Source organism: Sciurus vulgaris (assembly GCF_902686455.1).
Source record: "Sciurus vulgaris genome assembly, chromosome: 2".
NCBI lineage: Eukaryota > Metazoa > Chordata > Mammalia > Rodentia > Sciuridae > Sciurus > Sciurus vulgaris.
The window spans coordinates 119,102,903-119,117,392 of NC_136462.1; the positions used below are offsets into that span (position 1 = coordinate 119,102,903).

The 14,490-nt window shown below is 36.4% G+C and overlaps 1 protein-coding gene across 3 annotated transcripts in view; it reads left to right on the forward strand.

The window, feature by feature from the left end:
- Window positions 1-4,179: 4,179 nt before the first annotated feature.
- The window catches only part of BBS4 (Bardet-Biedl syndrome 4), a 50,224-nt gene continuing 39,913 nt past the window's right edge, over window positions 4,180-14,490 (forward strand). Inside the window, exons 1-3 of one of the 3 annotated variants that reach the window (XM_079122821.1) lie at window positions 4,467-4,484; window positions 10,443-10,485; window positions 13,130-13,181. In XM_079122821.1, the coding sequence (XP_078978947.1) occupies window positions 10,463-10,485; window positions 13,130-13,181 (75 nt within the window). In that variant the 5' untranslated portion in view covers window positions 4,467-4,484; window positions 10,443-10,462. Of the gene's footprint in view, window positions 4,485-10,442; window positions 10,486-13,129; window positions 13,182-14,490 lie in introns of all 3 variants that reach the window. The other 2 variants (XM_079122822.1, XM_079122820.1) reach the window with 2 other exon arrangements.

Below are 14,490 nucleotides of genomic sequence, written 5' to 3' on the forward strand. Positions count from 1 at the left end.
CTCCCTTTCTCTACTTTATAGCCTTGATTTCAGGCTTTTTTGGTCATCAGGATGGGACAGGGGGGTAATTCTCTTAGCAGTCACTTGGGCCTGTCTTAAATCTTTTTTTTTAAAGGAATGAACCCAATACCCGGGGGATGAGACTTTCCACTCTCCTGCCCTTTTTCTAAGTCTTCAAGAGTGTCTCTGATGGATCCCTCAGCTCTCCTACCTTGCCCCCTCATTTTAAAAGATATTTTGCACTTGGAAAAGGCTCCTCAATGTGGTGGATTTCTCTTTGCTTTCCTTCTAGTATCCACCTACCTCCAAATTTGGTATACTACATTCTGTACATGGTTAAGATCTAAGAGGTAAGATTGGTGAGTGGGTGCAGGCTTCTTCTGTGGATTTGGGTCTTCCCAGATATTAGTCATATCAGCCTCTATGGGGCTGTTAAAATTTTGTTAACTTTCAGCAAGTTTTCTCTTTACTCCCCCTATGGTGGATGATTCTTCCTAGCATAGGAAATATGAGCAGAAATACAAGCAGTGATGAGTCTTTTCTCTCTTATGAAGGACTTGGCATTTTCTCAAAGTTGGTTTATGTAGGTTTGTGTCCCTTCCTGATGAATTTAAGATATTTTTTTATTTTCAAGCTAAAATGGCTTCTTTTGTTATTTGATAGAATGGGAGCTTATTCTCTTGTGACTTTCTGCATACAAAGCAGTTGTGAATTCCAGGAGTGGGAGTTTTAAAATGGTTTTATTTACACATTTTGTTAACTTCTCTTAAATTAAAATACCTGGATGATTAAAAGTTAAATTTTATAGACTTGTAAATAATGAAAAGCAGTATCTGTCCATCCTAGGTCCCTTAGCCTTTATTCCCTCCACGAAGACAGATGTCTTACCAGTATCCTATGATTTCTTGTCAGAATTGTATTTGTAAAATGTGTAAATATCTCTCCCCTTTATTTCCCTTAACCAAAAATGGAAGCATATTATATTTTCTTCACCCTTCCACATACCTATTTTGCCATCTTGAGGAGTTTTATATCTATGGATGTACCTTGGTTTATTTAAACATTATTTGTAGTGAATATTTGGATGTTTCTAGTATTTTTTCTCACAAGTGAAAGAGTAAGTATGCCTTTGCTCATATTCACCATTGACCATTGTTGAGTATATCATTAGGGATGGCACGTTTAAAATACTTGGTAAAGGCATATGAATAATATGAATATTTTATTTCAAAGTGGTTTTTGCTAAAGCAATGACTGGGCTCTTTAGTTTGTGGTATGGGTTTTGGGAATACTAGACACTTCAAATGAGGCATGAGGTGCTAGAGACATACCCAGCAGGTGACATGGGAAAAAAAGCTGGCTGTGGACCCTAAAAAAGTACATATGACTTATTTAACTATTAAAAATGGAGAAACTCGGCTGTCGTTCCTTCTTTAACCTTATATTGCATCTGGGCACCTGTAATTTCAGTGACTCCAGAGGATTGCAAGTTCAAGGCCAGAATCAGCATCTTAACAAGACTCTCAACAATTTAGCAAGGCCCTGTCTCAAAAAACATAAAAGGAACTGGGGATGTAACTTAGTGTTAGAGTGCCCCTGGGTTCAATCCCCAGTACCAAAAATAAATAAAAGATAAACTTACATTGGAGATACTACAAATTACTGATGTCTGATTCTTGTCCTGCCTCCTTAGTTCCTACATAAAAATAGACAAATGTCTATTGTTTGGAATCATTCTGATAAATGGGGTCACATTCAAGGAGGTTTTCTAAGGGAAACAAACACTCGTGTGTGACACAAACATGCTTTATGTGATCTCTAGGATTTATCCGTAAAGATACATTTTTTTAAGAAGAGTTTTAAAATTAATTGAAGCACATTGTTTGGTGATTGCAATTTGAGGAATTATGTACTTTCTTATGAAAAAGGAACTTTCCTAGGAGGTTCTCTTCTTCCTAAGATCTGGGGATCAAAGGAGAGATTTTGAAACATAACAGTGGCTTCTATTTATTGAAATCAATTCATTTACTCCTCACAGGACCCCTTCTAGGGAGATCTTATAGTTTGGGAAACAGGCTTATGACCTTTCTACAAATGTCTTCTTTAAGGTTCCCCTGCTAATTTTTAGCTGTAGCATTCTCCAGTGGTATAGTTGTTTTAAAAGAAACCTGGCGGTATTCCTTTGACATTATCTCCTTTTCATGCATCCTCCCACATACAATTCTGTACCTCAGGAGGTCTGTTCTATCCTCTAAGTTTCTTAAGAATCCATTTTTCCCCCCATTTCTTTTGTTCTCTGTCTAGTCCAGGTGAACTGGTTTCATCATCTCTTGTTTGCAGTGTCTTTTATTCTCTCCTGATCATGCTGTTTTTTGCTCAAAACTCTCTAGTGCCTTCCCAATACCCTTACAATAAACTCCCTCATATGGCCTTTATGGATCTGCACCACGAGACTCCAACTTCTTCACCTTTTGAAATGGACCTATTTCCCCTTTTCTTTTTCCAGCCACACTTGTCTTTCTGTGCTACAAACTGGCCAAGCTTCTTCCATCCTCAGGGCCTTTGCACAAATTCTTCCTTTGCCTTAGAAATCTTCCCTGACCTGCACATCCCTTCCCCAAGCTAATGCCTTATCCTTTAGGTCTCATTTAAAATATATCTTACCCAGGGAAAACATCCCTGTCCAAACAAATCAGAGACTAGCTCCCCCTGTTATTTACTCTTTTATTTCTTCTTCTTAGCATTTACTACAATACTAATGATACAGTTGTTTTACTTTTTTTTTTCTATTATTGGCATAGGTAATACATACATATAAAATGAAATTCAAATTGTACAAAAGGTATAGAGTAAAAATTTTACTTCTGTTCCCTGTACCTTTGCTGCCCACTTCTCCTCCCTAAAAGTAACCACATTTAGTATTTTGAATATCCTTCCAGAAATATTTTCTGAGTATACAAGCAATTATGTACATAATATTTCTCTTTATTTTTGTCTTCTTTTTTAAAAAATACAGATAGTATATGCATTTTTCTGCACTTTGTCTTTGTTATTATGTATCCTGGCAATTCTTCTATATCAATATGTAAATAGTTGCCTCTTTTTTTCATGTGCCACATAGTATGGATTTATAAGTTATTTAACTTCAATTGTTGGACATTTAGGTTGCTTTGGCTTACTGTAAACAATGCTGCATTGAATACCTTTGTATGTAAAGTAATTTCCCTCATCTATACCTATAGAATAAATTCCTATAATTGAAAAATTGAGTTTAAGGTTATGTGCATTTTTAATTTTGGTTGTCAACCTACTCTAAATGAAAGTTTTACCAATTCACATTCCCGCTAATGGATGAAGAATGCGTGTTTCCTCACATCTATGTCAGTGAAAATTTTTGTTCTTTGCCAATGTAAGAGATGAAAAGTATCACTTGGGAATATTCATTTGCATGTGTTTCTTCCTTGCGAAGTCTTTTTTTTTTTTCCACATGGTTGAGAGACATTTGTATTTAGTGAAATGTTTCTTCATAAGCTTTGCTTACTTTTTGTCTGACTGACTTTGATACACTCTCAAGGTCATTCCTCTAGGTGCAGATATTCCGTATTTTGTTTTCTCTAGTTCCAGGAACTAGAATGAGGTTCTAATAAATGACTGGCTCAGGTCATGCAGTAGTTACTTTTGACTACAAAGCCCACACGTTTCCTCAGGATGCAGACGTTGTATTTAATTCACTCAGGTGAGTAAGGTAAAACACCTTAAGTATGCTGGGATGTTAAGACTGTGGAGAAAGTCAACGAAATACTTGTCTACAGTCGCAGCCACCATTTACTTTCATGCAGCAATGTAGGCTCATTGTTCGCTCTTCATTCCGAAGTCAGATTTCTTGTGAAATCTCCTGATTTAAAAGTATTTCCAAATACTTTTACTTGCAAAACAAGACTGCCACTCGAATGCAGAAGGTTTGCAAACAACCGTAAACAAAAATGGGAGGTTGATGAACCGAGTACTTAAGGAGAACAATGAAAGCCAAGAAATGAGCAGTTGTGTGTGGAAAGCAAAAATGAAATTCTCTGCCTGAGGATTTGACCTTGAACCAAGACTCCTTCCTCCAAGTAGGATAGAATTAAAGGCAGTTTGGAGGCAGAGCAGAGCAGGTGGCCGGAGTACAATGATACCATTTCGGATTGTGCTGTCCAGTCAGCGCGACAGCAGCGTACAGCCTTCTATATAGCGAGCGGTCTCTTTCACCCACTCCCCTAGAGCCAAGGCGTCTGAAGTGCCAACCCCAACACACCCCAGGGCTCCCGGAAGTCCCCGTTCTCGGAGCCGCAGCTTTCCACTGGGCAATCTACTTCCTTCCTTGCTCAGGCTCCCCGCCCTTCCCAGTTCTTCGACTTCCGTTTGCCTCGTCGTCTGGGAAACAGCTGACTTCCGGCCGCGCAGCGGTGGGCGGAGCCAAGATGGCTGAGGAGGCACTGGAGTCGGTGAGCGCCGAGATTCTCTTTAGTGTCCTAACAGCCTGGGCTGGGCTGGGCAGGGCAGGGCAGGACAGGACAGGACAGGACAGGACAGGGCCGTTCCTGAGGCAGGCTGGCGGGCTACCTCTGTCGGGCGTAGCCACCCCTAGAAGAGGCGGAGCCGAGTCTGGAGCGGCTGGGGTTGGGCTGGACGACAAGTGCTCCTGTTCTCTCCTGGAGATGGTTGCCTAGGGCAGGTCTGAGGTCTTTGCAGCCCAGAGCCTGTTCTAGGACTGGTCTCTCTTGGGGTCCGCAGGACAGAAAGGATTTTCACGGGAAACGACCCTTTTCCTAGTCCGCTTTTTCTTTCTCTTGACGGTTTGGAAAGGAGGCATTACCACTTGTGTAAAGACAGTTTCTATTAATCCCGTGGATTAGAAATGTAATGAGATACTGCCGGGAAAGCTTTCACGTCACTGCCTTCTGTCGGTGGAGCAAGACCATGTTTTCTCTGTTGTGATTAAGTTTTGGAAAGTGCTGTTTGGTAATTCAGTTGGTCTGAATGAAGCGTTAACTCCACAGAACTGTTGATGGAAGAGTAGTCCAAATGAATTCAGGATGACCCAGTAGCAGTTACTTAAAAATTTTAATTGACATATAACTGTTTATCTTATGGGTTGCAGTGTGATCATTTACTACATATATACAATGTATAATGACCAAATCAGGATAGTTAGTACTTTCATTTCTTAAGTAGTTATCGTTTCTTGTGATTGATAAGCTTCGAACTCATTTTCTACCCCCACCCCCTTTTGGTACTGGGGATTGAACTCAGGAGCATTTAACCAGTGAGCCACATCCTCAGACCTTTTTATTTATTTTTCAAATTTTGAGACAGGATCTTGCAAAGTTGCTGAGGCTGGCCTTGAACTTGCGATCCTCCTGCCTTAGCCTCTGGAGTCATTGGGGATTTCAAGCGTGTACCACCACGCCTTCTAGTTCTTTATAAAATACGTAAATAGTTGTGAACTATAGTGACTCTACTGTGCTGTAGAACATTAGAACTTATTCTTATTTACTGTGTTTTGATATCTGTTATCCAATCTCCCTCTGTCTCCTTCTCCCCTGCTCTTTCCCAACCTCTGGTGATCACTGTTCTACTTTCATGAAATCAATTCTTTTAGCGTCCACTTATTTTTTAAGGGATTTAATCTTTATTATTTATTTTTTTTATGTGGTGCTGATGACTGAACCCAGTTCCTCACTCATGCTAGGCAAGCATTCCACCACTGAACTACAACCCCAGCCCTAGTGTCTACTTACGAGCAAGAACACTGGTAGTATAATTCACTAAGTTCTCCAGTTCCAGCCATGTTGTTAGGCTGGATACAATATGATAGGATTTCATTCTTTTTAAGATTGAATTATATTACACTGTGTATATGTACCACATTTTCTTTATCCATCTGTTGTTTTTTCATTGTTGGACACCTCCATTGATTCCATGTCTTGGTAGCATGGATAGTGCTGCAATAAACATGGGAAAGCAAGTGTGTCTTTGATACTCCATATATTCTTTTTGATATATACCCAGTAGTTTGATAGCTGAATCATGCTTTAGTTCTGGTTTTAGTTTTTATAGTAGTATTAGTATTAGTAGTAGTAGTTATTTTTTGGGTCATATGTGCATAATTAGGTATAATTTCTATAAAGTTCCAAATGTGAAACCCTGACTGCCTTGCTTTAGTATTTATTGGGTTTCTGTTGCCTGTTCTGTGCTATGGTTAGAATGATTTTAGTTTTTCAGAATTTTTTGTCTTTTGAAAAACATCCTGGGAAACATAGACAGTAAAATAGCTGCCTTAGCTGATTACGTTACAACACAATTTTGTCTTAACAAGGAAGGACATATTATCTGCTCAAGGGACTTTTGTTTGTTTTTTATTCTCCTTCCATTTGTAGAGTAATGACATTATTTTAGTCCAAAACTGAGTACAGAGAAGAAAGCCCAAAGCAAAGATATTTTGCTTAATTAATAATTAAAAATTAAAATAACATGATTAATGTTACTAGATTTCAGATATTAGAAATTTTAAAGAAATACTTCACCTACATAATCTTAAGATATATAAAGGGTGACATGCTATAATACTGTTTATCCTTTAATGCTTGTCATATACATAGGTGTTTGTGTGATAGAATATGAATTTGATGTCTGTGATGGCAGAATTGTCCTGTATATTTGAATTTCAAATAGTATTTTAAAGAGAATGGCTTTTGTTTTGAAATGACTTTAGCACTTCAACTTGAAGTGAACTAATTATTTTATTGTTGCTGCATGGAAATTTTAATTTCTGTCCTTTTTGGAAGTGATCTTGCCTCTCCTAATTAAGAGGACTCAACAATCCCACTCTTAGACCTCTGTCCCATGGAAATAAAAATGAAGCATAAGCATGATTATCTGTTGTAGCACTGTTTCTAATGGCAAGGAGCTGGAAAAAAGCTTGGTGGTGGCACCATTTTTTTCCATGGTAAATTTGCTTTGCCTCTTCTGGAACTTATAAAAGAACTGCAAACTGATATTTATAAATTATAAATAAGTATATAATTTTAGAGGATTCCCTCCCCCCCTTTTTTTTTGTGGTACTAAGGATTGAATCCAAGCTTTGCATGTGCTAGGCAAGTGCTCTACCCCTGAGCTATATCCCTAGCCTTTTAAATTTTATTTTGAGACAAGATCTCACTAAATTGCCCGGATTGGCCTTGAACTTCTAATCCTCCTGCCTCAGCCACCTGAGTAGCTGGGATTATATGGGTACTCCACTGTACCCAGCTGAAATTTTTCTTTTTAAAGCAACAAGCAAATAACTCTGGTTTCCATGACTTGTACTTATAAAAATTTTTATAATACCCTAATTCCTATTGCGTTTGTGTGTTTGTGTGTGTGTGTGTGTTTGTGATGCTGGGCTGGACCCAATAGCCAAACTGGTTGCCTACCAACTGAGCTCTATTTCCAGACCCATTTAAGTAATTATGTATGTACTTGTCTTCCTGTAAATTAAAGAATTAAAGCTTTTGAAACAAAATAAAAATTACTACTGGAATAGGAGATATGACTCAGATATAATGCCTAGCACCTAACAGGTACTCTTCTGAATATTTGTTAGATGAATAAATGATCATAGAACTACATTAAAATTAAGAAAAAAATAAAAAAGAGAGAATTTATTCTGTATATATCCCAGCTATGAATAAAGATTGATTGGGATGGAGAAAGATAGCCTCTTCAGCAAATGGTGCTAGGAAAACTGGAAATCCATATGCAGTAAAATGAAATTAAACTCCTCTCACCCTGCACAAAACTCAACTCAAAACGAATCAAGGACCTAGGAATTAGACCAGAGACCCTACACCAAATAGAAAAAAGTAGGTCCAAATCTTCATCATGTTGGCTTATGACTGGACTTCCTTAACAAGACTCCCAGAATAAGAAATAAAAGCAAGAATCAGTAAATGGAATGGATTCAAACTGAAAAGCTTTTTCTCAACAAAGGAAACAATCAGTAATGTGAAGAGCACTAATCTTCAAAATTTATAAAAATCTTTAAAAAGTTTACACCAAAATTACAAAGAACCCGATCAATAAATGGGCTAAAAAACTGAACAGACACTTCACAGAAGATATACAAGTGATCAACAGATATATGAAAAAGTGTTCAACATCTCTAGTAATCAGAGAAGTGCAAATAAAAATCACCCTAAGATTTCATCTCATTCCAATTAGAGTGGCTGTTACCAAGAATACAGACAATAAAAGGTGTTGGCAAGGATGTAGGGGAAAAGGCACACTATTGCATTGCTGGTGGGATTGCAAATTGGTGCAGCCATTCTGGAAAGCAGTATGGAGATTACTCAGAAAACCTAGAGTGGACCCACTATTTGACCCAGTTATCCTACTCCTCAGTTTATTCCCAAAGAACTTAAAATCAGCATACTACAGTAATGCAGCCACATCAATGTTTATAGCAGCTCAATTCACAATAGCTAGATTATGGAACCAACCTGGATGCCCTTCAATAGATGAATGGATAAAGAAACTGTGGTATATATACACAATGGAATATTAGCTATAAAGAAGAATAAAATTATAGCATTTACAAGTAAATGGTTAGAATTGGAGAATATCATGCTAAGTGAAATAAGTCAATCCCAAAAAACGAAAGACTGTTTTCTCTGATAAGTGGATGCTGATACATAATGGGAGGTGGTAGGAGGGGGTAAGGGAAGAATGGAGGAACATTGGATTGTGTACAAGGAAATAAGGAAAGGGGAGGGGGCAGGGGGAGGAAAGATAGTGGAATGAGACAAACATTATTACTCTATGTACATATATGATTACACAAATGGTGTTACTCTACATTGTGTACAACCATGGAAATGAAAAGTTGTACCCCCTTTGTGTACAATGAATCAAAATGCAGTCTGTAAAATAAAAGAAGATTGACTGGGGTAATAGAATCTTTTCCATTTTTGTTCTAGAAATGTTGTTTCCTTGTTCTAGAAAGTCTTTTGAAAAAGAGACTCATCAAAATAATGATCTATTTTTACTCTTAATTTATGCAGGGGTCAGAGGGTTGCTATCATATGAAGTTGAATTTTGAGCCTTTAAGATTCTTTGCTTAAGGACTTGGGGGTGTAGCTTGGTGGTAGAACGTATACATTGCATGTACAAGGCCCTAGGTTTGATTCCCAATGCCACGGATTTTTTTTTTTAATGAAAAGATTTGTAATGTTCCCCAAAGTTAAAAAAGCCAGTTAAATTTAAAAACTAAAAACAAAAAAACAGGAGTTCTTTAACATTTTAAAAGTAGTTTTGAGGGGCTGGGAATGTAGCACAGTGGTAGGGTACTTGCCTAGCATGGGTAAGGCCTTGGGTTCAATCTCCAGCACTGAAAAAATAAAAATAAAACCAAATTTTTTGATGTATAATACACATAAAATAAAATTTAACCATTTTAAGAGTACAGTTTTATCAATTTTAGTAAAGTTATATAAGTTATATAACTGTATAACTGTCATACAAGCCACTTTTAGACATACTCATCACTCAAAGTTTCCTTTTGTCTTTTTGCAGGGAATACCCCCACCCCACCCAGCCAACCACTGATTTATTTTCTTTCTCCATAGTTTTGCTTTTGTTTTCTTTCTTTCTTTTTTTTTTTTTTTGCGGTGCTGGGAATTGAACCCAGGGCCTTGTGCTTGCAAGGCAAGCACTCTACCAACTGAGCTATCTCCCCAGCCCTAGTTTTGCTTTTGGTAGCAATTTTGTATATTTGTATAAAGGTATTTTTTTTTTTTTTTTTTTTTTTTTTTTTTTTTGGTATAGGGAGTAGAACCCTGGCACACTCGACCACTGAGCCACATCCCCAGCCCTTTTATGTATTTTATTTAGAGAGGGTCTCACCGAATTGCTTAGGGCCTCCCTAAGTTGCTGAGGCTGACTTTGAACTCACCATCCTGTTTCAGCCTCCTGAGCTGCTGGGATTGCAGGCATTCGCCACTGCAACTGTTCATACTTCCAATATGTTGTCTTATGTGTCTTGTAGCATGATAGGTTGCTGAGGCTGGCTTCTGCCTCAGCCTCCCAAATCACTGGGATTATAGGTATGTGCCTACATGCCTGGCCAACATGATGTTTTTTGAGGTTCACACATATTGTATGTAGCAGAAGTTTATTCCTTTTTAATTCTAAGTGGTATATTGTACGCATATACACATTTTATTTATTCACCTTGATGGATGTTTGGATTGTTTCCTGTTTGGGGATGTTATCAATAATATCACCATAAATATTGGCATTCAAATCTTTCTATGTATATATTTTAATTTCTCTAGAAGTGAAATTTCTTGGTTGTAGGTTAAGAGTTTGTTTTTTTTAAAAAAACTCAAACTATTTTCTAAAGTGACTGTAAACATTCCTTCCAGGTGTAGGGTAGGAGTCTTAAATGGTGTCTTATGATCTGACAAGGTAAGTCAGAATTTGATTGTGACCAGGGCCTTCAAGGCAAGGGAAAGTTTAAATTTCTAGGTTTTGCTTTATGGCAGAGAAATTCTAGTTTCTGTGGCCTGCCTTGGGGAGCAAAAGGACCAACGAAAGAGGGGAGGTCAGAAAGAGAGACTTTGCTTTCTGAAGACTGCATCTGAGACCTTAAGTACCCTAACATTTTTCTAACAACTTAGGAAATATCAAGGAATTTGGGAGTAAAGTAGCCTGAATAAAAACGTCTATATATCTCTATCTATCTGTATCTATCTATCTCACACTTTCCTTTTGTGGAACAGAAGTTCTTAATTCATTTGTTTTTCTGTTTGAGATGGGGTCTCACCTACAACTCTCAATCCTTCTGTTTTGGCCACCCCAGTAGCTGGGACTGTAGTGCATATCACTGCACCAGGCTTCAGAAGTTCTTAATTTGGCGGGAAGGAGGGGGCCCATACTGGCGATTGAACCCAGGGGTGCTTTACCACTGAGATTCATCCCCAACCCTTCTTTTTATTTTTTAAATTTCATTTTATTTATGTGGTGCTGAGGATCAAACCCAGTACCTCGCACACTACCACTGAGCCACAACCCCAGCCCCATCTTATTTTGAGATGGTATCTCACACTGTTGCTTAGGGCCTTGCTAAATTGCTGAGGTTGGCTTTGAACTTGCAATCCTCCTGCGTCAACCTTTCAAACTGCTGGGATTACCTGTGTGGGCCATAGCACCCAGCCAGAACTTTTAAATTTTGATGTAGTTGAATATAGATGTCTTTACTTGTTTGTATAGTTTTAATATATATTTTTAGTTGTTAATGGACCATTATTTTATTCATTTATTTATATGTGGTGCTGAGAATTGAACCCAGTGTATGTTTGTTTTTGTTGTGTTTTGGGGGATCTAACCCAGGGTCTCACAGTTGCCAAGCAAGGGTTCTAGTCTTATCTGCCATTCCCCCACCTTTTTTTCTTTTTTGTTGAATTTTTTCACCTTTGTGCTCCTCTCATTCCATTAGTTGAATGTTGTATATGCTGTCTTCCTTTAGTGAGTACCAAAATTTTTTTTAAATAGGTATTTAATTTGAAGTTCACACTTAAATCTGAATAATGCAAGGACCATCAAATGCTTTACTCCTCATTGCCATCTCCCAATTAAGCCATTTGTTTTTTAGTTTTGTAGTTCTTGATGTTTTTCAGTTTAGCACTACATATTATACTTTGTAAAAGAAGGTGCTGAAGATACTCCTATATTCTACCAATTCCTTTGCTTATTCCCTTTTTCATTCTGAAATAATTTTCTTGTTTCCAAATATGTATCCCTTATAGTTTAGTGAGAGTCTAAAAACTTCAACATTCTGAAGGTCTTTGTTCTTGAAAGTTAGTTTTGATAGGTATAAAACTCTAGAACGGGGATTGGTAATCTTTTTCCAGGTAAAGGGCCAGATAGTATTTTGGGCTTTGTAGACCATACAGTCTGTTATAACCACTGAACTATTATTTTGTTTTTGTACAAAATAAATCATAGACAACGTATAAACATAGAAGTATGGCTGTATTCTGATAAAGTTTCACTTACAGCCATTGAAATTTGACTTATGTAATTTCCAAAAATACCATTTAAAATATAGAAATGACTCTTAGCAAGTGGGTTATATAAAAATACACTGGATTTGACCTGTGGGCCATGGTTTGCTAATGTGTGGTCTACATTAGTAGTCATTTTACTTAGTACCTGACATTTGGAGTAATTATTTTTATGATATGTTAGTGTGGTTTTGTATTCTATTTTTGATTGTTGAGAAGACAGCTGCCAATCTACTTGTCCTTTCTTTTTAGGTAATCTGGTGATGTATTTATTCTTGGGCTACATTGAAGATTTTTTTTTTTTTCGAGGTGCTAGATATTGAACCCAGGGCCCCTCATGTTAGGCAAGTGCTGTATCACTGAGCAACTTCCCCAGCCTTAAAAGAATTTCTTGTTGTCTCTGGTGCAGTTTCCTGTAACATACCTAAGTGTGGATTTCTTTTCATTTCATCTGGTCAGGATTTGTTGCATATCCAGAATCTAAGAATTAAAGTCTCTTATTACATATAGGAAAATTTCATTTATTATTATTGCTTATAACATGGCATTTCCTGTATAAAATAGGAAGTTGGTATAAGAAAAATCCATTTGAAGATTTTTTTACAAAGTTATAGTGTAAGATAGTATAGTATCTCCCTCTGAGAACTGAGTACTAGACAATTTCTGTGCAGATGACCTCATATGCTTCCTTTTATCAAATAATGATCACCTTTCTGGTTTGGTTGCTAAGAAGTGTATCAGTAAGTATAATACTAATATGAAGTGTTTAAGAACTTAGTACATTAAAAACTTTGATGTATATACCATACACCATATTTTTGCATATTATAAATGTACACAAATACATTTTATAAGTAGGCATTATGCATTATAGTTTGGATAGAATAAGTATAGCTTGATATTTATTCTTAAAATCATATTAAAAATAACTTTTTGTTCCTGTGTGTGTATTTAATGAATTATTTGTATGATCGATGAACTTGTTTATTCTTGTTATTTGAATATATCCTTAAGTGCTTTAACACAGATAACTTATTTCATTTCAGAAAACTCAATTGTCTGCAACTGTTGAATCTCAAAAACCCAGGCAGAAAAAAGGTCTGTATTCAATTTCATTATATGTGTATATTTGCACAGATTACTCGTCTCATTGATTCTTTTTTCTATTCTACATTCCTTAGAGCCTTTTAAAATATGAGTGTTAGAAAAATCAGTAATAGTCCAAATGTTCTGTCATATCTAGCTTTTTATTTATGGATTTATTAGATATTATTAATCTGTGAACGTATGTAAATGGAGTTTGATTATCATGTAAGTGTGTGTTCATTTTCTACTTGTGGAAGACACACACTGTGAAATTGCATAGTACATGGTAGTACATATTAGAGCAGAGGAAACAGACCAGGAGAAAGGAGGTAGAGAGGAAAAAGGGAAATACTAGGGAATGATATCGACCAAATCATATTGTTATATCATGTACATGTATGAATATGTAACAACAAATCCTACTATTATGAATAATTATAATGCACCAATAAAAATATGGAGAAGAAAACTATAGCAAAAAACTAAATTAATTGATTGATTAAAAAACAAATCCGGTTTCAAATAATCTTATACATAGGTTAAGTATAGTGTTTTATAAAAATTGAATCTGGACCAAATTATGCTATGTGCAGATACAAATATTTCAAAATGAATCCTATTATGTTGATTATGATGCACCAATAAAGAAGTTTTAAAATATTCTAAAAATGTTGAAAGAAAAAAAGAAATGTTCTAAAAAATTGCATCTGTACTGAAAAAAATTTGAATCTGGAAAGCCTAACAAGATGAAGGCCTACATTTATAAAGAGCTACATTTTATAATCTGATAGAGATATGATATGTATTTTATAAGAGGAACAGAATTCCTTCATTTGTTAACTTTTAAAGTTTTGGGAGTGTTTACCTCAGGTATTAGGGGACATCGATGTTCACCCATGTCTGATAGATTGGTTGCTCTGCTATTCATCAGGCATTAGAGAAATACTTGGATTTTGTCTGTAGAAAAGGCACTCATTTGTTCATCTATGTATTTACTTATTTTTAGTTAATTATTTCTAGGTGAGGAAACCAAGGCAGAGTAGAAGGGGCATGACTTGCTTAGGTCTTTTCTGTAGTTCTTGTCTAAATTATAGTTGCAAGGCTATCTATCCTTTTGTAGCATGTACTAAGAGTATAAAAGTTGATTTTGTCAATAATTGTTTAGTTTACTAGCATTATTTCTGTCATTCCTTTTCTTTTATTTTCAATTGGCGCATTAGGGCAGAGGACAGGGGAGTATATGGCAGGCACTAGGGTAACAGAGGCATTTCTATCACTCTTTGAAATTATAATACAAGTTGTTGGAAAATATGATTACCTT